This window comes from Ochotona curzoniae, unplaced genomic scaffold, assembly GCF_017591425.1.
Source record: "Ochotona curzoniae isolate NIBS_2020 unplaced genomic scaffold, NIBS_Ocur_1.0 contig_1, whole genome shotgun sequence".
NCBI classification, from domain to species: Eukaryota; Metazoa; Chordata; class Mammalia; order Lagomorpha; family Ochotonidae; genus Ochotona; species Ochotona curzoniae.
The window spans coordinates 32,084,280-32,108,577 of record NW_024464918.1 but is presented as its reverse complement, the minus strand read 5'-3'; the positions used below and the strand labels follow the sequence as shown (position 1 = coordinate 32,108,577).

The 24,298-nt window shown below is 46.9% G+C and overlaps 1 protein-coding gene across 2 annotated transcripts in view; it reads left to right on the top strand.

Annotated features, from left to right (window-relative positions):
- The window catches only part of MARCHF3 (membrane associated ring-CH-type finger 3), a 151,694-nt gene extending 132,571 nt beyond the window's left edge, over positions 1-19,123 (top strand). The window contains exons 4-5 of one of the 2 annotated variants that reach the window (XM_040969882.1): positions 126-335; positions 19,046-19,123. In XM_040969882.1, the coding sequence (XP_040825816.1) occupies positions 126-335; positions 19,046-19,072 (237 nt within the window). In that variant the 3' untranslated portion in view covers positions 19,073-19,123. Of the gene's footprint in view, positions 1-125; positions 336-5,929; positions 8,836-19,045 lie in introns of those variants that run through there. The other variant, XM_040969799.1, reaches the window with a different exon arrangement.
- The last annotated feature ends 5,175 nt before the right edge of the window (positions 19,124-24,298 follow it).

Below are 24,298 nucleotides of genomic sequence, written 5' to 3'. Positions count from 1 at the left end.
GGGGCAGGGTCTCGAAAGGAGCCCTTGATGCCTTGATGTCATCTCACAATGGTTCTCTACTCCATTCCAGCATTTAACCTTTTCCCTTGCTTTTCTCTCTTCCTCATCCCCACCTCCCCCAACAGTGGCTCAGAAACCCTGGTCCTCAGCATGAGAAGCGGACTCTGTTTGGAGACATGGTGTGCTTCTTGTTCATAACACCCCTGGCCACCATCTCGGGCTGGCTGTGCCTGCGAGGCGCCGTGGACCACCTGCACTTTAGTAGTCGGCTGGAAGCCGTCGGACTGATTGCACTCACTGTCGCACTCTTCACTATTTACCTCTTTTGGACACTAGTAAGTATGGCCCATGGCTGGGGGGTTCAGCCCAACTGGAGCTAACAGCCTCAGGGCTGGCACAGCCTTGACTCCTGGCTATATCACATCTCAGCTGCTGGTGGGAGGATGAGGTTTGGTTTATGATAGAAGTTTGCTTGTGCATATCCTACAATGAATAAGAAAAACCAAGGTTCTTAGTGCCCATCTGCCAAAGGTACATACCTCAGACATTTCTCCCTGGTAATCTGTGACTCCTCTTGCCACAAGGTGTGCTATGCATCTTCTCTTGTTCCTGGTTTTCTGTTTTTCTGGGATTGTGTTGTGTTCAGAATAACGCATGTGTTCACTGTCACTGCCACCCCCTGTGCACGTTGTGAATCCTCCGTGCTGGTTATTCCTTCCTTGCATCCTGGATCAGCACAAGGTCCTGCTTGGACATGGGGCCAGACTTTGCCCAACTCTGCATGTTGTGATATTGACTGTGCTAAGTGTGAAACTGCCACAAGAGAAAAGCCCTTCCCCAGTAAGAGTTCTCTGTGTAGGTGTGGAAGCATTGGATCTGCCTCTCTGATTTCTTCACTTCATGTACCTTGATTCCCTGGGCACCATTTGGCAGCACCCTCCCAGTACAGCATTCAGTCTCGTTTTGCTTTCCAATGGGACACAGAGGAGGATGACACTGTCCTTGAGAATATTTCCAGAAATTGGGCCCCTGCCTCGCAACAGTACTTTCTGATGCCAGCTAGTTCGTAATCTGACCTCATCCCATTGTCACTTAGTAGGTATTTCCTGTCTACTGTGTACCATCCCCACATCACTGACGTGCAGCTGCTTCCAACACTCTCACCTCATCTGCCTCCCAGCCCTGGCCATCAGCTGCCATGCCGAAGACCCTTTCTGTTCCTCTCTGGCTCATCATGGGTTTCTGCCAGCTCTGACCCTTCCCTACCATGAGAGTCTTCAGACAGTCGGGGGCCACACTCCAGTGCCAGAAAGAGAGACACATCTTGAGCCTGGCTGAACAGAGAGCATTCTCACACTAAGAACTTCCCTGAGTCTTCTAGTTAGCTTAGCCTTGCTGTTCCCAGGCTTATTGCATCCTTTAAGCATATAAGCATATACACTTCCAAAGTGTGTCCCAGTGTATTGTGAATGAGGCAAGGAAGCTGATCTGGAAGCATCTGTTGTGACAGGAGAGAGCTAGAAATAAGGAATCACACAGTCTAATGGCAGTATTTGAATTTCTAGGAAAATCACTTTTCCTTCTTTGAGCTGTGATATTTTCATCTGGGAGATGAGGATGGCAGGTCCACCAGGCTGTCTCCCTGGGATGGTGAGACTAAGGTGAAAGAATGTGCAAGGAAGTACTTTGGAAAATAATAGTCTCCTGTAGTGATACACACTTGGAAGTCAACATTTTCTCATCTGTGGTTTTCCTTAGGAGAGTTCCTATGATAAATATAGGAGGAAGGGGAGGCACAAGTGCTGGGCTTTTAAAGCCACTTTAAGACCTTTGGGAAAACCTGCTGTGAACAGCCTGAAGTTACCCAAAAGAACATAAAGGAGAAAGAGGCAGGGAGAAACGACAGGAAGGGGAAAAAGAGGTGACATGGAGAAAGCTGGCTGTGGTGCTGTCCCTCCACCACCTCAGGAGGAAAGGAGGCTGTGAAAGACTGTGGAACCAGGCTTTTGGGACAGTGCTCATAGTACCCAGGCCCCCAAAGCTTGCAGCACTAACTGCCTGCAGCACTAACAGCCAAAGACCCTGTGACAGGTCCAAGGTTTAGCCTCCTGTTAGCTATGTAATCTCCAATAAGATACTTAGTCTCTCCGGTCATTCTTCCTCTTACGCAGAAGAGGAGACAATGCTTGATAACCCTTGACCAGTGGTTATGGAGGAGGCTTAGCAGTGCTCATATGTCTAACACTCAGCACAGGGCCAGCCCAGTTTTGCTTCCTCAGCCTCCCTGTTCTCCCAACTCCCACCCTTCACCTCCCTCTGCCATAAAAGGCAGAATTACCAGAAAAAAGGAGCCTTCCTCCCCTTTGACTGGTGTGAAAAACGTGCTGTGGAGTCAGCTTAGCAACTGGGTACTGAATACAGAATAATTCCTTCCCAGATAAATGCAGCACTGAGCAGCCCTGGCAAGAGCCTTAATTCAGAAGCTGACAGCACTTGGAACCTGCCTGGCGGCAGAAACCCGTTGTAAACAAGCTGTCAGGCTTAAGGAGAATACGCTGTGGAAGTGTCTTAGATAAACAAACATGGTGTCAGCCCAAGCCTGGCTCCTGTGGGAGCGGTTGCTGGAAGGGCCTCACACCAGGGCATTCTGCACACCAGCAGGTGCACCTGATGCTTTTCACTGGTTCACATGGCCATGAGGGCCCAGTCCTGATGCATACCTAGGAACCTTGTCTTCGGTGTGGTCAGAAACACAGCTGGGGCCCAGGAAACCAGGGTATCAGCTCCTTTCACCCTGAGAGCTCAGGAACAGGAGATACAAACATCTGAAGTGAGAGGAAGTATTGGCATGGATGCCACATGAGCTGGATGAGAAGGGAGCCCATGTCAGTTTGAAGACTGTGCACAAGGGACTGGTAAGATACTGAGGATTGCGGTGCAGAACGCTAGCTAGTACACAGGCCCAGATGAAATGAGCCTTATAGGCTCACTCCCTGGCTTACTTGCAGATTGTGAAAATCCTTGTCCTAAAGGAGGGATGCTCCCTGCCTGGCAGGTGCTACCTATCCTCTGGCAGCCTGCAGTGACATCTTCCCCTGGTGCTGGGACACCAGCTGCCCTAAGCCCCAGCCCCGTGGATATGCTAATATTAGAGAAGAAGGGCAAAAGGCAAAGGCTTAATTATAAGATTTCCCAAAGCTGCACTGGACTCGACAGCAAAGCATTGCAATTGCCACAACCACTGAGGGGGCTGGAGACTGCCAATATTCTCTGCCTTTCTGGTGTCATTGCTATGCCCACACTCTGTACATATGGCAGGAGGTTGGTCAGTGAATGAAGACACCCCAGGAAATCCATCCCTGGGCTTAAGGGCTATATTTTTAGAAGAGTGTTCCAATATTATTGCTGCTGCTTCTCCCCTTAAAACTTCAACAATGTAAGAAATATCTAACTGAAGTTCCAACATGACTGCTGTCGTGCCTTTTTGCTTTACATTATTGTTTCCTCATTGATTATTTCTCTAAAGTAAGCCTTCCTCTTGCCTATGATACAGCAATTCAGGAAGCATCTAGAATAACCCAGGGCTGGAGCAGGCCTATAGTTACTGTGCACTGTGCTCCAATTCTGGTTGAGTCACTTTCATATGACACTTCCTTCTAATCGACTGGATTTGCCTGCATATTTCATCTGGGTGTCTTCACACATGTGTGGATTTTTTTTCCTTAGCTGAGGAACCAGGACCTGCTTAGTCTTTGACCCCATGTGTTCCCTGACCCTGGTGTTTCTCAGGGCTCTGACATACATGCGCATCCGCTGGGGACCTTGTTCAAATATACTCTGGTTCCTTCCCTTGTGTGGGCCCCCTCATTCTTAGAGTCTGACAAGCTCCTACCCATAAACACATTAAGAGGAAGGCCTTAGGCAGCCCAGGGGTTTCTCCCTCTCCAATTTTAATCTACTAAGGAGCATCACAGAATAAAACAATAAGCTGAAGACTGGCAGGTACAGGGCTGCGTGGTAAGCCAGAAATGTGCGTTATTTCGAATGCCACAGTTTACACGTCACAGATGAGGGAACTGAAGCCTGTCGATAGGAAACAGCCTCCCAAAGTGGCACAACTCCTAGGTGAAGAGTGGGAATTGCAACAAATGTCTCTGGCCTTAGAGTCTGTGACCTGCCACCTATATGACCCATGGCAACTTCTGGGCTGCCTTGTGCCGTGTGTGTCCAGCCATTCAGCACCGTAAAGGAATGGCCTCCAGACATGAAATCCAGTGCTCCTGTGCATCTCCAGGTTCCTGACTCATTAGTGCTTGCCTGCATTTTGGCTCTTTCCTGTCCTTGACCTTGAACAACAGGCTCTCCAACCTGCCGCTGACATGCATGAATGCCACCAGGCAGAAGCAGGACAGAACTGATAGAAGAGAATCAAGCTCTGGGGGGAGAAATGATCCACTTTGGCATGTTAGAGGCCTTGTGGAGAAAGCACATTTGTGTGAGTTTAAAAGCTTATCTTTTCAGATCCAAATCTCTCTGGCACTCAGCCTGTGGCATCTGCTTCCTAGCCTCAGAAATTTAAATGCATGGCCTTGAATTTCATGATCCTACCATGCGGATGAACAATCTCTTTCTACATAAGAACCTGTGCTTCCCTCTGCTTCCAGAAACACTGAGCTCAAGCCATCAGGTCAGCCCTTGTCCAGCCTCCTTGGATCCTTTCTGGGGGTCCAGACCAAGCTCCCACCCACAGACAAATGATGCATTAGTGCTCGCTTTCTGCCCATATCTTCCTTTTGGCATCTGGATGCTCTCAAACTGGCACCTATTCCATTTTTAAAGGCAGTTTGCAATCTTCCCAAGTATAGGCTCTGAGATTACTGGGCAGTCCATCAGTGTTTTATGCCAGACTTCTCTACAACCAATTGCAAGTTTCAGTATCTCATTCCAGAATATTTACAGAAAAGCAAACACTTTGGGGGCACAATTAGGTCGCAGCTGACCATGGAATTCACTGCTCATCCTGCTGTGTGTTACAGAAGAGCAGCTTCAGCATAGAGCAGTGTTGCACTCAGAAAGCCCAAGATGTTTTTTCAGTCAGCAAACCCTTCTGAACAAGTTCCTAAGTGCCAGGCACAGTAACAGGCACTGGACGTCTGAAAATAATGTAATGCAAGCCCTGCTCTTGACTGTTCTTCGCAAGCCTGGAGAGGGAGACTTATACTTAGTATATAGCACACTGGACAGCTACCAGGATGGGCAAAGGCACAAGGTACTGCATGGAAGTAGTGCCTCACCCAGCCAGCAGTTCAAGAAGACGTAGCAAGGTTGGGAACACCCAGGCTGAGTCTTCCTCACTGGCAACTGCAGAGTTAGAGCCACAGACAATTAGAGATAAACACTCATCACGTTGTGCATGCTGTCCATAAGCCCATGCTGTCCATAAGTCATCGTGGGGATAGGTTCCTTTGAGCTGTGCAGTGCCTGGCCTGCAGGCCGAAGCATGAAGTCCAAGTCTCTCAAGCAGGAACATGAGCCACATCCAGCCCGGCCTGGTCAGCTGCCTTCAGCCAGGCTGCTTCATGACTGGCACTTGGGGGCCCACAATGCCAGTAGCCCAAAAACAAATCCAAATGCAGAAAGAATTCTCTTTGCTGTCACATGCTGATTCGATTTAGGACATGAAGAAACCGAAACAGGTAGCCACCCCACACACCAGGTCTTTGGCTCACCCAGGGTGCCCCTCAGCTGGTCAGCAGTCTTGCAGCATGCCAAGATGGCTAGAGTCAGTCATCTTGCCCAGGAGTACATGTTCCACTACAGCATCGCCCTTTTGGGCTGTGGACAGCTGTTTGAAGAGATACTGGTTTTTGACAGCGATGATCAACTTCTGCTCACCTGAACCCCTTATTTTTCCCTCTGCCATCCCCAGGTGTCATTTAGGTACCACTGTCGATTATACAACGAATGGCGTCGGACCAATCAGAGGGTGATTCTCCTCATTCCAAAGTCTGTCCACTTACCTTCCAACCAGCAGTCTTTGCTGGGCCTGCACTCAGTCAAGAGGAACTCCAAGGAGACAATTGTGTGACATGTGTGGTTGACTGGTTGACACGTTGTCCGGAGCCTGAAAGTTTTTGCATTGGGGCAATGCACCAAGCCGCCTCCGGTTCCTCCTGAGGCCTGAGGATCAAAACATCCAGAGGCACATTAACCTGCAACCCCTGGAGCAGCGAAACCTGCCAGAAGAAAGCAAATTATGTTTGACTTCAAATCATGGATGCTGCATTCATGTGATACTTGCTGAGCTGCCAAACATGTTTATTTAGCAGATACTGTATGGGATTTTCTGAACACCTCTTTAACATATGGGGAAGATTGTTGTGCTAAGGGTGCAATTCAATTCTTCCTTTTTTATTACTATTTCAAATATATAAATATATATATATATTAAACTTAGATGATAATCAAAATGGAAAGGCCAATGTAAAAACTGGTTTCTTGGTTTGAATGGGCTTCATTTGGGTTAGCTTGTTCCACAGTTTCTACTGTGGATTCTCGGGGGGTATTCTGATAGGCTGACTTGTCTTTTTCATCTCGTTCCTGTCCCTTATTCAAGGAGATAGTACAAAGACTGCAGAGCAACTTGTGTTGGAAGGCTGTTTTATACTAAATTTCACTTAACTATTCAGGTTTTAAAGAGAGAAAAAGGCATGACAACTGTCCACCCGGTGAGCTGTTTATTTAAATATCATTAAGAAGGAAAAAATTTAAGAAAACTTGTTTGGTACCGAGAGCTGATAGAAGATATTTTCTAATAATAAATATCCAGTGTGTGAAAGACAAATCCCACTGATTGCAATACTCTCTCATTCTTTTTTTTTTTTTAAATAATAAAACCTGCGAAGTTTCCCAAAGTAGCTTTAAAAAAAAAAATGGGGAAAGCATAAAGGCTGTTGTTCTAACTCCCATCTCCTTGAGTGGATGTCTTAATTCTGCATTTGCAATGAACTGGAGGATCATTAGACATTTCTAGGAACCTGAGACCTGTTTTGCATATCAATTAGCACTCCCATTGCTCTATTGAATTTCCAGCTTGACAGGTAGATACAGCGGAGAAGCCAGTCCTAGTGGCCAGGCACCTAGTCGGGAGACCCTTTTGTCTGATAGTGAAAAAAAAAAAAAAAGGAGCCCTATGTAGTGCCTTTCCCTAGCTGTGAGCCAATTCTTTCACAGGCCAAAATAGACTTTTTCTAAGGGCTTCGGGTGGCCCTTTTATCCATGGCAGAGTTGGGGGTCTTATCTGTTGCCTGCTTTGTGTACAGCAGGACCAGGGAACCCAAGTCTCTTACCAACAAAGCACCAGCTGTGATGGGTGCCTCATCCCAGCTGTCTGCCCACCCAGGCACCCTGTGAGCCAGGGTTTCTAGAACATGACCCACATTCAGAGCATCTGCCTTGTGCTCCCAAAGCCAGAGAGCAAACTGTGCAGTGAGAAGGGAGCAAGTGGTACCCACAGATGGATGGAGCCAGCACAGGCGTCCCCTTTGTGGGACTAACCCTTCGTTCACAGGCTGCCCCCACACATGGCCTGCGGAGGGAAACAGCTGCATGGCTCTCGGCTGCAAAACTCAGATGTGCTTTATGGCTTGTGACAATGGATTTCCTCCCCAGCACGCTTCACTTCAGCACTTGAATCCCAGTAATATACATCTCGGCTATTCTGTTGACGCCACCCTGCTAACCCCTCTAGGCTGTCATTAGCAGCAGCACCATCAAGCGTTCCTTAATTGACCTTTTTAAAATGCTGGACACCGCTGGCTGCAGTGCAGCTGCCACAGTAAATTTCCAGAGCAAAGAGTCCAACTTGTGAGCTTGTGTACTGCGAGCTCGAAACATACCTGATAAGTATGGCCCACCCAGCCTTGGTCCCTCCACTCTCTGGTAAACCCTGGATACCCCTTGGCTGCATGTCAGTGCCATTCATGAAACTATGCCCTTGATCCTTGTGTCTCAGATGAATCATGAAGTGGCAGGCTTCCTGCTGAGATTGGCCGGCACAAGAGTTCCTGTGTCCTGGTGTGTAAGGTGAGAGGTGGTGATACAAACTGTTACAGACTGGCAGGACCCAGGCAGTTCACTGGGGCCCCTAGCACCAGAATGGCTCAGCTACTTACCACTCACTGGCCTCTGATCCCAGCATGTGCATCCCACCCTGGAAAGCAAAGCAGCATCCCAGATGCCAGGGGCAGGTTGCCTCAGGAGTCACCAGCTTGGGACCTCTGCTGCCTGCCAGAACAGGGCCATGCAGGATGCTGTGAATTCTTGGAGGATTCTCCATGTCCTCTGGGTTTTTGGGAAGTGCAGCAAATGTGCTCAGGCACCCAAGTATGAGGGCGTGAAGACAGGTGGTGGCTAGGTTCCATGCTCTGCCCCCATGCCCAGGGCCATGCCTACCTAGAGGAAGGGAGACCTGATCTGGGCTCCCTGACACCCAGGTGCCAGGCCAGTTGCCAGCAACCATGCCAACCTCATACTCTTCCTTAGCTTCTTGGCTCCTTTGTTTTTGCAGTAGGAAGGGATCAGGGCAGGGACAGGTGAAGGATCCTGTTGCTTACTGCTTAGCTTCCACTGACCTCGACCACAGCTATCTGCTTTGTCCTCTTTGCTCTGGGCCACAACTTAACCAAGTACTGCAGTCTCTGACCTGCCCTGCCCTGATCTCCCTGGGCATGAGGGATTTCTGAGTGCTGTCATAAGGGAGAACATGAAGAACAACTATGCAAACCCTACAGTTCGTCTAAGAACCCAGCCAACATGCAGATAGACTGTAAAATTCAATTAGAAACAAAGAAATTATCTGTGTCAGGAGTTTCTAATGTTTCCTCCATGAGCCTGGTCCCCTCCTGCCCAAGTGCGGGACCATCCCTTGCAGTGTCACTTTGGGTTGAACTATGGCCAAAGTCACTTCATCTCTAGTGAAAACATCTGGTTCAGGGCACGCACACTGTAGAAGTAAGCAGAAGTGGAATCACATGGGGCTGCAGCCTCTGTTGCCTACCAGGGCTTGTTCCTCCCCCACTGGCCAGATATCTGATCTGTGCCCACCTCAGCCTTCCTGTTTGTGTCCCTCTGTCTTTCCAACACCCCAGGTAGCTTCTGATGCCATCCACACTCAAGACTATCCCAATGCTGGGACTGTCTGAGGAAGAAAAACAGTGGGAAATGACACCAGCACAGGCTTCCTGCCCACTTCTGTCCAGAGCGCTCTGAGCAGCCATGTGGCATGCTGGCTATAGCACTAGGTAACAGAGAATCAGAGTGCACATTGGGTTGGCAGGTGGAATAGGACTGGGGACTATTTTAGAGCAAATCTGTTTGGACAGTGATGGATCAGACTTGATCCTGACCAGGCCAGCCAAACATAGAGGTTTGAGCTGTGCCCTGTTGCACCAGCATTCTCTGTAGGTACCAGTTCAAGTCCCAGCTGCTGCACTTTGAAACCAGCTACCTGCTAATGCACCTGGAAAAAAAAAAAACAGAAGATAGCTTGAGTGCTCGGGCTCATGTGCCAACTTGGGAGACCTAGATGAAGCACCTGGCTTGCATCTGGTCCAGCCCTGGACATTGGAAAGTGGAATGGAAGCTCTTGATCTCTCTGTCTTTCCCTTTCTTTTGCTGTAACTCTGCCTTTCAAATAAATAAATCATTTCTGAATAATTTAAAAGAGCATAAAAACATTATTGTAAATTCTTTGTGAAATGAAGAGGAGCTAATTTAAACAATTAAATATCTGTGTAAGACTGTGCTGGGGAGTAAAAAGAACTCTAAGAGAGCCTTCTGGGAGTTGAAATTGCTGACTGCTTTGGGTTTTGGGAATTACGTTGAAGTTGTGTATTTCTTGTGTCTCCTGATACTGACCTATAGCTAAGTAAGAATTCATCACTAATGTTGCCAGCTCTGAGTCTAGTACTGCAGAGGTCCATCAGATTTTTGCATCCCCAGAGAGAAGAGCAATGCAGGAATGACAGACCAGATGCTGAGTGCCTTGGTGGGAACACTACATTCTGGGGCACAAAGTTAAATCAGAGGCCCTCCTGCTTTCAGAAATTCTTACCTTAGGAACACACTTTTCACCTACCCAGGTAACAGTTCCCCACCAAGGAACTGAATGGACAGGAACGATCAAAGGTTTTGTTCTACGTTATCTGCGGACATCTGATACCCAAGGCCAACTTAATCATACATTTCAATCCATGGCGCAATATCTCAATTATTTCTTTTGTTTGTTTTGGAAAAGGGCATGCACTTTTTAGTTGCCTTGGCTTCCTGTGCACAGGAACGACTGATGCTTCCCACGCTGTGCTCCTGGTTGTGTTAATCCAACTTCTGGCCTTGGATTTCCTCAGGGACATTCATTCTGGGGAAGCTGACAGCCAGCGTGTTTGTTACTGGCTTATTACAAAGGATATTAAAAAGGCTACAGGTGAACACTATACAGGGCAAAGTAGGGGTGTGACACACAGTTTCCCTGCCCTCTCCTCATCCCTACCCCTGACAACCTTCTGTGGGGTCAGCTACCACCAGGCAGCAGGACCCTGCTCTTTTTCTCACAAATGTACAGTGTCATGCATTTCCTACAAGCCATTCACTACCCACTTTCCAAATCCCATTTTCAGATGGGTGTATGGGCAGGGAGATACAGTGGACTCAGTCACTGCTTGGGACACCCGAATTCCATATCAGACTGTATGAGATCCTACCTTGCTTCTGCTTCTAGTCCAGCATCTTATTGGTGTGCACATTGTAAGACAGCGGCTGATAGCTCAGATACTTGGGCCTCTGTCATCCACATGGGAGACTCCAGTGGAGTTTCTGGCTCCTAGCTTTGGCCTGGCTCAAGTCTGGAAGCTGCAGGCTTTTGCAGAGAGAACCAGCAGATGGAAGACCTGTTTCTGTTGCTCTGCTTTTCAAATCAACGTTTAGCAAAAAAAGAATGATTAACTTTTTATCCCCTTTTAATCCTCAAAATAACCTTATCTATGGTGACATAATGAAGCTGAGGGTCCTAGAGAGGAGCTTCTTATAATAGTTCATCCGTCCATGGTTGGCTTGGACCAAACTGGACAGTACAAATGTCCTCTACCGTTTGCAGACACAGATGCACCCCAGAGTGGTCTTGTTTCACTGACAACTTCAAAGGCTTCCCTTTCCACTGTAACTCAGTCAGGCCCCAAGAGGGAAGAGCTTCTATCTGTTTAAACCCTCTGGCTTGCAAGTCCCTGGGTGGCACTTCCTCTGCATCCTTTTGTGGAAGCAATTTCAGGCTCCACCTCTTGTGGGAGGAGCTTCAGTCAGGAAGTATCTAAGAGACCGGGTTTGATTCCAGGCACTGGCTTCAGAGTCCAGTTTTCTGCCTGTGCAGACCCTGATGGGGCAGCATGAATGGCTCACATCATCATCCCTGCCGTCCATGTGGGAGATCTGCATTGAATTCCCAATTCCTGGCCAAAACCAACTTCAGGAAACCTCTACACACCTCTGCCCTGGTGTATGGAAGAGTGATCAAGCAATGGGAACTCTCTCTCCAGCCCCTACTTCTGAAATATAATTTTTTTTTTATCACTAAGCTACTGCTTCGTATTTTCTCCCTTTAGATTTATAAACTTATCTCTTGGACTTTTAGTCCAACTGAAGCTCAGCACATTTTCCCTGAAGTAGGCAGTAGGTCCATCCCCATCTGCTAAACAATCTCCCCCATTTACTTGCTTCTTTCTAGAGTTGCCTGTCCCGTGTCTCCAGCTCCACACAGCCCTGGGTCTGCGTTAGAGGGCCCAGTCCATGGCTTCACTGCATGTGTCTGACCTGCACTTCATGTCTTTTCGTACTGTGGCTCCGTGTATGTCTCATGAATGCTCTGATGGATAAAGCAACTCCTCCCCAAACTCCTGTCAACCTCACTCTTGATTTAAAAAAAAAAAAAAAAAAAAAACTGATTCAGATTTTTATGCTTGTAAACAAATTCTACAATTGTTAGGTCATTGAGAACATCGTGATGGAAATTTTCTTGAAAGTGTGGTGATCTTATAGTTAACCTCACAAAAGTTTGCATTTTTTAAATGTTTACTGATATCATATGATCATGGCATAGCACCATATCCGTAGCTGATATTTTGTTTTCTATTACTGAGTTTCAACTTTTGTGAATAAGTTCTTTGTGTGTACATTATTAACATAGTACCTAAATATTTTATGGTTGCTTTTGTGGCGTTTTTTTTAGTTGGCTACTGCTGGTGTAGAGGAGAACCTTTGCTAAATTCTGTTTTACTTACCCTAGATTGTTGATTCAGCATTTGTTTATCCTTTTCTAAGCCTGTCTTCAACGGTCTTAATGCAGTAGCCAGGCTCTTCAGGACTCTTTGACTGCAGTCCGATTAGCAGGAACATGTGCTAGTTTCCCAGTGTCAAAGACAGTGCCCGAGCTCCCCCACAACTGTATGTGGTCTAATCTGGTTTTCTTAATTTGAAAGACAAAGAAGAAGGCAAAGACAAGACAGTTAGAAACAGCTGCCGTCCACTGGTTCGCTCCTGGCTAGGTCAGGTCAAAGCCAGGAGCAGGAGCTCAATGCGGATCTCCTGTGCAGATAGCAGGGACCCAACCTCTTGAACCATCACCTGCTACCTCTCAGGTGCGTATTGGCAAGAAGTAAGACCTGAATCCAGGCACTCCGATACAGAACATGGGCAATGTAATAAGCCAGCATCTTAACCTTTAGGCCAAAGATACCACCACCACTTGCTCTATGTTTTTCTTATGTACCTTCATTAAGGTTTTTTTTTTTCCCATCTATTTCTAAAATTCTGTCAGTTTTTTAAATTACTTAAGTAACCTAGCTTATATAATTAAATATGAGTAATAACATTGAATCGTGACTGCTTTCATCCAATGTAGCAAGAACAGAACAACTCCTGGATGTATCTTGAGCATATCTGTATCTGTGGATATGAACTGAGGCACAGAGCTCAGGTTAGTGCCTCTCATGCCAGAAAGTTGGGTCTTGTGTTTTCCATGTCCATATTTATAGTCTTCTTTGTTAGCAGGGAGAACTGGTTCCTCATTTCCTCTACCTGTGAGCAGACTCCATGGCCATAGTCCCCACCCCTGCACACTCTTCTTGTTTAAGGAGATTTATATATATAATTTAAAAGTCAAAATTACACAGAGAGAAAGAGAGATCCTCCATCTGCTAGTTCACTCCCCAAATGGCTGCAATGCTGGAGCAGCAGGAACCTGAACTGGCACCCATATAGGATGTCAGTGCTGTACGCAGAGGCTTAGCCTATTATGCCGTGGTGCCAGCCCCCGTTTGGGATTTTTTTTTTTCAGCAGATCAGATTTACAGAGAAGAAGATCTTCCATGCACTGCTTCACTCTCTCAGTAGCCACAATGGCCAGAGCTGAGCCAATCTGAAGCTAGGAGCCAGGCTTTGTCTACAAGCAGGGAGCTAAATGGGAAATGGAGCAGCCAGGACACAAACCGACGTACATATGGGATCCCGGCACATGCAAGGTAAAGATTTAGCTACTAAGCTATGGTGTTCTTTAGAATTTTTAATTTATTTTTTACCGAAAAGAGAGGAGATCTGCCAACCATTGATTCTCTTCCCAAATCCCTGTGGCAGCTGCGGCTGGGCTGGGCTGGGCTGGGCTGAACCTGGGTCTGCTTCATGGGTGTCAGGGACTCAGCTCTTAACCTGCTGCCTCCCGAGAGGGACACTGGCAGGAACTGGAATCAGACGCAGAGCCAGAACTCAAACTCAGGCACTGGATACGGGGTGTAGGTGTCCCAAGCAGAGGATCAATCATTAGGCCAAGCATCTGCCTCTTTTTGTTTTAAATTCATTTGTTTCTGTAGTTTTGCTTTCAGATAACTGATTTCAAGCTGTAGAATTTTTTCTCAGTACTACTTTATCTCCCCAAATTAAAAAAAAAAAAATTTCTCATTGTTTAAATTTTATTTCTAAATATTTAAATCTTTTCTTGTTTCTATCTTTAACCTGGATCCTTCATAAGTAATTTTTAGTTTTCAGCAGTCAAGCAGAGGGAATGGAGAATGTTATTCTTTTGTGTTTCAATTATTAATTGCAAAGAATTATAGTCCCTATAATGCTGAATATTTAAAATTGTGGCATTTCTGTGGCTTAATGGTTGGTTGATTTTATAAATATATATGTATATGATTTATGCATATGCAAATGAACCACATGCGCACCTATGAATAAGTTACAGCCATTATGTGATAAACATCTTCCTTTCTTTGCTTTTCTTGTGCTCCATCTTTAAACTTTCAAGAGGAGCATGCAGAATTTTCTGATTATAATTGTTGGTTTGTTTCTCCTTTTAGCTCTGTTAGTAGGTGCTCTGTTTACCTAAGGCTACATTGATAAGTTTATCATTAGATCTTCCTGAGATATTGTTCTTCTTAAAAAAAAAAAAAACACCATATTCTACTATTCTGCTTCTCCATTTTGATGTTCTAGTATTCTCTTTCATCATCATTATTATTGAACATTCCTGTAACTTTTCAAACCTCCTACAGATAACATTGTCCAATGTTCTTTAAAAAAAATAATAAAAGAATTGTTTTACTTGAAAGTCAGATTTGCAGAAAAAGGGAGAGAATTTTCCATCCACTGGTTTGCCCCCTAAATGGCTACTATCACCAGAGCTGGGCTGGTCCAAATCTGAGAGCCAGGAATTTCTTCCAGGTCTCCCACATGGATCCAGGGGCTCAGGGAGTTGGGCCATCTTCCAATGCTTTCCCAGGCCATAAGTAGAGAACTAAATCAGAAGTGGAGCAGCTAGGACTAGAACCAGCACATATATGAATGCCAAATGCCTCAGGCAAAGGATTAGCCTGCTCTACTGCTGTGCCACTCCCTTCCAGTTTATAACATTTCATCTGAGGACCTTTATCTTTATTGTACTGTTATGGTGCCTTGATGCTAATGTGTTATTTTGTGTCTCATGGCTTTTCCCTGTGAACTCATATTCTCCGTAGATCTTAATTCCTGTAGTTGTGATGTCGATTCGTGACAGCAGCAGAGGGAGGGCACACAGTGGGACTGGTAGACTCTCTGCTGTAGTCATTGGACTCAGCCACTCTCCATGTGCCACACTTCAGTGTTGACCCTGCCCTAAGGAAAGCTCCATCCGCATCGCAGTTTCTTAAGTCCCATCTGCTAGGCTGCATTGCTTGCAGTGGAGACATAGAGGGCTGGAGAAGCCAAATTCCATGTGGCTGACACACCTGCCTGCACACACACTGCATGCATCTTGTCCAGCCTGGATAGGACACACCTGAACGAATGCCCCTGGGCTGTTGCCTTGGGTGTGCAGCATCCATGCAGAAACAACGCACAGAGGAGAGAAAAGGACATGACTCTCCTACACTTGCACCTAGGTGGTACCTGGGCCTACCTCCGCTTACACCTTCCACATGTCCATAAATGTGCCTTGGGTTTTGTGATGTTCTTCTCAGCTCCGGCAAACCTTCTCTCCCTTATTCAACACTTCCAGGATTCAAAGAGATAATGGGACCAAGATCAGTTCCCCATAGTAATCTGCCTGCCACCCATACTTGTCAGGAAGTCCTTGGAGTCCTAGGCTTGATGGGTTGGACAGGACACGGGGAAGTGACCTATAACCTATAACCTTGTCTCTGGTGCCTCGGCCCTTTGCTCTGCTGACTGAGTGAGCAACTAGGCTAGATTTCTCTGGAAAGAAAGAATTGGGCTGCTACAAATGACAGTGCTGAAGTCTGTTCAATCCTTTCTGTCATCTGACTCCTAACTCTGGGGCACAGAGTGGGTGTGTCCTGCGTGAACACAGCCTCGACACCTCTTCCAGCTGTCAGCCCTTCATGAGCCAAAAAGGAGGCAGCCAGGACTTCAAATCACACGCAAAGCAGACTGGGAACTGTTTTTCACTTGGGTGGGGCCTCAGGGTCACTGGTGTTAGAACTATTTTTCAGTCTATCTTGGGACAGGCGAGAGTGATGCTGAACCCATTGCAGAGCAGCCTGAGCTGCGGAAGCCACCAAAAACTGTCCCTGTGGTTGTGTCACCTTTATGTAATGATGACCCAAACTGCTCACACAGCCTGCTGAGCCCTTTGTATTTAAAGTTGCTAAAACACAAAGTGCCATTTGATGTTCTCCACAGCCAACCTTCCCCTCACAGCCCATGCCTAGGACCAGCAGTCTCTGGTGCTCCGGAATTGGCAGCTGAGGGTACTGGCTGTGTGTATGGATGATGTAGCTGGGTGCTCTGCTCATTCTGGGCCCCCTGTCATGGAGAAGCATTAGGAGAATCTGCAACAGCCATCCCTGACTCTGCTCTGGGCATTAGTGATCTATTCTGCAGTCTGGAACATAGGCCTCAGCCTTGATGGGCAACATCTCAGGCTTATAGCCCTGAGTTAGGAGATCTGCTGTGTGGTGAGAGAACCCCCTCTAACACATGCAGCATTCTGAAAGGATGCTCAGAACAGTGTGTGGGCTGGCAGCTCTGGCCCAAGCAACCCCTGCCACTCTGTGGGTCCCTACAGTGGCTAAGTATGACCATCCCTCCCTCCAAAGCCAGTGGGAGCTCACAGGGCCAGGAGTAAAGGATCTAACTCTTGTTCATAGATTGGCTCCATCCACGAGGAGGATTAGGAATCAGTCTAGGGCTGCAAAGGGCAAGGCACTTCCACACATGCAGCTAGGTTGAGGCAGTATGAGTGGGGCTTCTTCATGTGCTGTTGAGAAGTCAACATTGATTAGACCCATGTGTAAGACATATGTCCCCTCTGAGCACATCTCTTCCTGTGAGCTAAGTCTCCTCACCTGGACTCTACTGTCACATGCTGTGTCAGGGACAGGAGATGTCCAGGGTGGATCTGGAATACTTTGTCAAATCAGAAAGCGAGGAACAGTGCTGTGGCCACATCCAAGACACAGGAACGCAACTTAAATGGGCTTCCACTAGCCACAAAACAAAATGAATATCAGACAGAGTTAACTAGTTACACGTCATCTGTGTTGAAACTCAGGAGTTTATAATGTTAGTCATCTCTGGAGCATGCTAAAGAATCAAGTCAACCCACAACTGAGTGTCATGGTCCAAGGCCCAGCACCCCTCCCAACTCCACCTTCCTACTAATGCACACTCTGTTAGAAACAGGTGATGTCTCAAATAATTGGTTCCCAGCCAGGAAACTTGGACGGAGTCACTGTCTCGGCTTCAGCCTGGCCCGACCGTGCCAGTGGCAAGCCATTTAAGGAGTGACCAGCAGATGGAAGAGCTCTGTGTGCCTTTCAAACAACAGTAAACACATAAAAAGTAGGCAAAAAACCCACCAAGAGACTACTCAGAATATGTGAGCACTGGACAGAAGACCATGGGAAGGAGTTATTAGCTGCTTTAGGCACAATGGAATGTTGGTTATGTGGGGTTTTTTCTCTTTTTAAAAAAATTATTTATTTATTTATCAGAGTATTACACTAGTGTAGTCCCTTAGGAAAAGGGGGGTCAAGACACATCTCTCTCATAGCCCCTCAGGAGCTCTTCTGAACAGAAGCCCAGAAAGAGATGCCTGCCTTGATTTCACAACTCAGTGTTTCTCAATCTTCCCTCAGGCATGTTGGAGAGAGTAGCCAAAAGCTCAGAGTAACTGCTCCCGACAGCCTTATCCTGGTTCCCGGCGAGGACACTCCTTTCCCAGCTGATGGCTCAGATCATTTCCTTCAAAGTGGCTCTGAGCTTTCATTCTGGCCATCTTCAAGGACAGACAAGAGGCTGCCATCTCAGGTCCATGGCCCAGGGTGGCAGTCAAGGGCTGCAGAAGTGACTTCTGCCCCGTGGGAAGAAAGCTCAGATCCAATTAGTGTGCAAGCTCTGGACGTGGGAAGCAGTGAGGAAGCAGGATAGCCAACTGGCAGCAACTAAAGCAGTTTCTCAGTGTTTGATCTCAATGAGGGACTCGGAAGTGACTGCCAAGGGTGTTCTGGAAATCCTCTCCATTTCCCACCCAGGCCTTGAGCACCATTGTGGGTTGTCAACAACAGAGACAAAGGTTCCAATGTCATTGCCATGTCACAGCACTGACAGTGGTCACAGATGCCTCTCTTGTGCCACATCAGGGTCCAGGATAGCCTTTGATACAGCACTGAACTGGCAGCGACTGCCACAGCATGGCACTTAGCAAGGGACTTGGCAACGGTGACCTGGTATTCACGGAACAGTGTGCCTCCCCTGTTGCCAGTGGCCTATCTTCTTCGGGTAAGCCACTCAGCAGACCAACTTCTGGAGGACAATACTATTTTTACTTGGAGGCTTCCCGTAAGCCAGTAGCACATTCACACTCCTGCCATTTGGCAACAGAACAGGCCCACCTTACCACTCACCCTAACTCCCTATCCAAAACTTTTTAAGTTAGTTTGCTATTCCTGTCCAATCACAATCCACTGCATGGGTGTGCTCCTTCCCTAGACACAATTTTCCCTTCAAGTCTGAAAGAGGATATCCCAGCTAAGATAAGAAAGCAAAGATGCAGGACTGTGGCATCTTTCAGCACCACACCAGTAAATGACAGCCAATAGTGTCATTCGCAGCTGCTTCGGCTAGCAGGGGTTTCCCATGCACAGAGCTGGTTCAGAGGCAGACAGCGCTGCTCTTTGTTTAAAATATGTCTCCAGAGAGGTCTTATCTGTGGGGGAAAGTACAAAGTGAGGATATAACCATGACCACAGCTGGCATATTTTAAGCCAGGTTCAGCTTTCTCTGGTAAAAAGAAGGAAAAACTTTTTAAAAAAAAAAAATCTTTCTGATCAGAGCTGAATCACCAGTTGCAATAATTCCTGGTATTCTCCGTCTATTCCCCACCACCCATAAGGGCGTTGGGATGTGCATGCATAGCCTCTGTGTCAGCTTCAACTTCCCCAGATGCATTAACACGTGGCTGAATGAGGCCAGCACAGCTCTGAACCACTTGAACTGCTTGCAGGTTCTCCAGCCTCCTCCATCTGACTGACCTAGCGGTGACAACCTGCACATGAGACCCAGGACACTCAATCAACTCTCCAGTGTCAGGGCAAGTGCATCCTGAAATGCAGCCAGCATGGGAAAGGTCAGTCCACTGGACTTTGGCTTTGTCTTATCTGAGAGTTCAGATGCAACAGCGGGAGGAAGACGGAAAGACGAGGCCAGACCTCGGACTGTGGAGAAAGGAACCCCTTTCCTGTTCCCAGATAAGTTCACATTCAAGGTCTGACGGATACACACAATATACTTTTTTCTTTGAGTTTATTTGAAAGACAGTGAGAGATTGACCTGTAGAGGCTGGTTCACTCCTCCAGTGCTCTCAAGACCAAGGGCTGGAGCATGTCAAAACCAGGAGCCCAGAGCTCCAGCATCTCCCAAGTAGATGGCTAGGATCGAATATGTGAGCCTACTATGTGTTAACAGGATGCTGGGTTGGAAATAGAGCCAGGACTCATACCTAGGAATTCTGCAGGCATCACAAGTAGCAGCCTAGCCACTGCGCCAAATGCCAGTCCTGAAAGCATTCTCAAACAACTGGGTTATGCAAACAGCATTCATTGCATTTGCCAGTAATTTGAAGGACACTGGAAACAAATGAGATTTAAAATAGGGATCTGGGGCTTATCTGACAGTTGGACTTGCTCCCATCCATTTTGACAAGAAATAGCACTGTTTCATTAGCAGATTGCCTCTGTAAATTACTCTGGGACAGCAGAACAGGGACACCCACCAGAGACACAGCGCTTGGTGAGCACAGATTCCTCAAGAAAAGGATTTGCTCTGTCATCTTGGAGTTCCTTGTGAGGCTGTGCCTGGCCAAGCTAATTCTCCCAGAGAATGGCTGTGGGAGGAATCAGCAAATGAACAGCCACCTCTGGCCTTGTAAATAGCCCCTCTGCAGAACAGGACTAAGGCCCTTCACCTAGAGTGGAAATGGCAGCTTACAAAGTGCATTTGATGGGACAAGGGTCTGGCCTCATGTGTCCCACTTCCCTCTTGCAGACTCTGGTATTGCTTTTCTGTTTTGCTGAGGGACAAATTGTTGCATGAAGTGAGGAAAAGGCAGCCGCCTCACGGCTTCTCCAGGCCACACTCCCAGCATTGGCCCAGCTGCGGGACACAGCCACACCCTCCTACTGGCAGGCTTCCTGCACGGTGTGTAGGATGAGGCCATCTCAAGTATCCAAGCCCTGCTTGCTGCAAAGGCAACATAGTTCCCACAAGGATTGCGATCACCAGCACCACCTGTCCCAGTGACTTCCGCCACTGCCTTGGTTGGGGGAGGTTCTAGTTCAAGCCCACTTACTGTGTCTCCAAAGTCACGTTAGTCCAGAATTGCTACCCCTTGCAAAGGCAGCATTCACAAAGAAGTGGAAAGTGGGAGCAACATGAAGACTGGGTCATGGCCCCAGGCTGTGGAAGAGAACAAATGAATGCCCAGAAATGTGTCAAAAAGCAGCAGGTGGAGGCAGGAGTGTGGCGTAGCAGAGAAGACACTCCACCCAAGTGCCTGGGTTTGAGTCTTGGCTGTTTCCTATTCCACCTTCCTCTGAGAGGTTGCAGTGATGTCTCCAGTGAGTGCTTGGGTCCCTACTGCCCACATGGAAGATGGCAAAGAAGTCCTTGATCTTGGCTTCAGCCTGGGCTGTTATGGACATTCGGGGAGTGAACCAGTCGAAGACCTGTCTCTCAAATTATATATAAACAGCATTTACTAAAGAACTGTTAGAGCTGACAGGCTGTCTGGCTCAAGCACGAAGAACAAGCAGGGAAAACAAATGAGCTGGAACTCAGTGTGGGAAACGGGTCAGTGGGCAGGTTGTCAGGGGATCATTTTTCTGCAGGAGGGAAGTGTGCATGCCCAGCTCAATGAGACACTATGTCCCCTCGTGAGCACCTCATGTGACTCAGAACAAGAGGAGAGAGGGGCTGGAAAGGAAGTGTTCCTGTAGATTCCCTAGCCCACATGAGACATCCAGGCTGAGCCTCACAATGGTAGAAAGCGCATCCTAGCAAAGGGACCCAGACCCTTACACCAGCAATCACAAGTGTCCCAATGACAAGTCACCCACAAACACAGGGCCTGGCAGATGGATTCCAGCCACCAATTGCAACCCAGATGAGTTGGAGGAAACCAAGCTTGCACAAGTGTTGATTTATTCTGCACCAAAGAGCTCATACCACCACTGAGCAGTGGCATGGAAATGTGGAATGCTCTCTGGATTCCACACACTAAGGTTCACCTGCAGACACACAGCAGAGCACAAGTATTCCCAAGAAAGAACTGGGGCAGCATTTCCCCTGAGAGCAAACTCCCAAGTTAAACTGGGGGAGGCTGTACTCCCACGAGAGTGTGTTTTTGCTGTTAACATCTAATGGAGCTCCTGAACAGGCCGTCTCAAATGAGAGGCATGTGGTTTCTGGAGAAATGTCAGCAGAGAACTGGATCCACTGTGCTGTCAAAACCATTACTTTGGCTCTTACTTGAGCATGATTGTAGATGTGGTAGGCGAGTACATGTCATCTAGCTCACATGCTGGGTCTCACCCGAATCTCCAGGGCCAACAGGCTCCTGGTTGACCTGTGGCTGCCCACTGCCCTCACCAGCCCAGCCGCATGCACTCCAGACCACTCCAGGAACCACTCCTCCTCCCTCTCAACAGTGTTAAGGGAAGCTCCAGCCCAGAACCCTTAGAAAAGTTGAGTGATTTTCTTTTTTCAAGGTTTATTTATTCGAAAGACAGAGTTACCAAGAGAGGGAGAAACAGAGATCTGTCTACTGGGCACTCCCTAAATGACCCCAATAGTGTGGACCCAGCCAAAGCCAAGACCTTCACCTTGGTTTCTCATGTAGTTACACGAACCCAGGGACTTGAGCTATCTTCTGCTGCTTTTCCCAACACTTTAGCATGGAGCTGGATTAGAAGTGCAGCAGCCGGGACTCAAACCTATGCAGCAGCCAGGACTCAAACCTATGCCCATATGGGATGCCTGTGTTGCAAGAAATGACTTAATCTGTCATGCCACAGCGCTGGTACCTACCCCAGCTTGTGCTCTACCTAAATTACTCCCTCGACTCTATCAGTTTGGCTCTGAAGACCTCAAAGGAAAAGCACAGCACCCTAAATTTGCCTTCTATAGAGCCTTTGCTTGCCACGCAGTCAGCTGCAACTTCAGGACTCAAAATTTTGCTTCCAGAATTTGGAACTTTGAACTCCAGCATACAGCAGCCCCTGGATGCACCTCCTGAAGTTCTAGCCATGCTGCGACCACATGCAAGAGAAATGAAAAAGCCTGTAATTTCCTTAGAAGCCAGTGATCCAGATTAAATTTAAAGATTCTTTTATAAGATTTCTTTCACTTTAAAATGTGTTTTGGCTAGGAAAGGGAGCATTTAAATAAGCTTCTTCATAATTTAAGATATGATGAAAAGATAGAAACCAAGTAGGATATGACTTAGAATACTCCTGTATCTTAAAATTACACTTTCTCAGGGATGGTGTTATAGTGCAGTGGGTTAAGCTGCCACTAAAATGCCTACATTGCATATGACTGCTTGGTTCAGGCCCCAGCCAGTTATGCCCTTTCCTTTTTTTTATTAAACTATTTTTTGTATTGAAAAGGCAGAGTTATAAAAAGGACAGACAGAAAGATATTCAATCTGCTAGTTCCCTCCCCAAATGGTCCCAATGGCCACAGCTAATCCAATCTGAAGCCAAGAGCCAGGAGCCTTTTCTGTTTCTCCCATGTGGTGCAGAGTCCCAAACGCCTGAGCCACCCTCCACTGATTTCCCAAGGCACAAGCAGGGAGCTGATTAGAAGTGGAGCAGTCAGGACACAAATGGGGCCTTTATGGAATCCTGGCACCTGCAATCAGATGATTAACCTATTGAGCCCTATTGAGCCATGGCACTGGCTCCACGCTGTGTCCCTTCTTATGTGGCTATTTGATAATAGATGACAGATGTGTCTGTCTCTATCTCCAACTTCCAAATAAAGAAGTTCATCTTTTTAAAAGTAATAATAGCAATAATAATAATAAGCATTTAAAAAGGACACAAATTTGGGAAGAATCAAAAGACAACTTTGCCAACAATGTCTTGTGGATGACTTGTACAAGCAGTCGACTGGACAGAGATAAGAACAGAATTAGTGAGATAGGTACATGGAGTAACTGAACATAAATATAGCACAGAGAAATCTTATACAGACGCAGAGCACATCATACTCCAGTATGAGTCTATAAGAAATCCCAGACAGGAAGACGAGAAAAAAGGAACAAGGGTGTACAGCTATATCCAACAAAATAACAGGTTTTCTTATAGCAAATCATTAGCATGACATCCAAACATAAGGAATTAAATACATAACTAAAAATAGCAGTGAATGTTAAAGACAGAAGAGGAAAGACTAAATTCACAGTTGTTGTAAACCGGTTTGGATGTGCTGTAGGCATGACCTTACGGATGCAGAGCAAAGCTATGGAGTGTGGAAGTGGGAGCCCTGAATCTGTCCAAAGACACCCAACAGTCCACCACGTCTAGGGAGAGCTATCCTGGACCTGCCACTGTAAAGATCCTGAGTAGATAGCATCTCAGGGACATTTTGATGGCAAGAACCCCATCTGGTGGCAAAGTGTTTCACAACCAAGTGTGGCTATTTACAGTATTGCCATTCTCATGCTGAGGGCAATGTTCGTGTTGAGAAGTTACCATTTTATCTGCTTCGCCAGACACAATTTTGAACCCAGCATTTGTCTTCTGTCTGCAACAATACCAGAGTACACAATAAATCTGTGGAACAGTCATTCTGGGGCTTTGTGAGTTATTTCCAAGTGAAAGCTGGAAGTCTCTGCAGAAATATTTTCAGAGCAAATCAAGCACAGGTTCTGGTTACCTTCTGAAATATTTTCTGCCCAATCAGGGAGCTGTCACATGTTCTACCTCCCATGAGGTGAATCCAATGCAATCACACAAGACCAGAACTCCTAAATCCACAACAAACGTGACCCTGCTTGTTACTACATCAGGACACGCCCCAGCACCAAAACACCTGCAGTCCGCTCTCCCTCCTACCCTGTTCCTCTAAAGATAGCTTTTACTGGATTCCTTTCTTCTTACATTAAATGAAAAAAAAGACTTCAATATTAAGTCTCTGGGCTCACCACGGAAGCCTAGCAGCTAAAGTCTTCACCTGGAATGCGCCAGGATCCCAT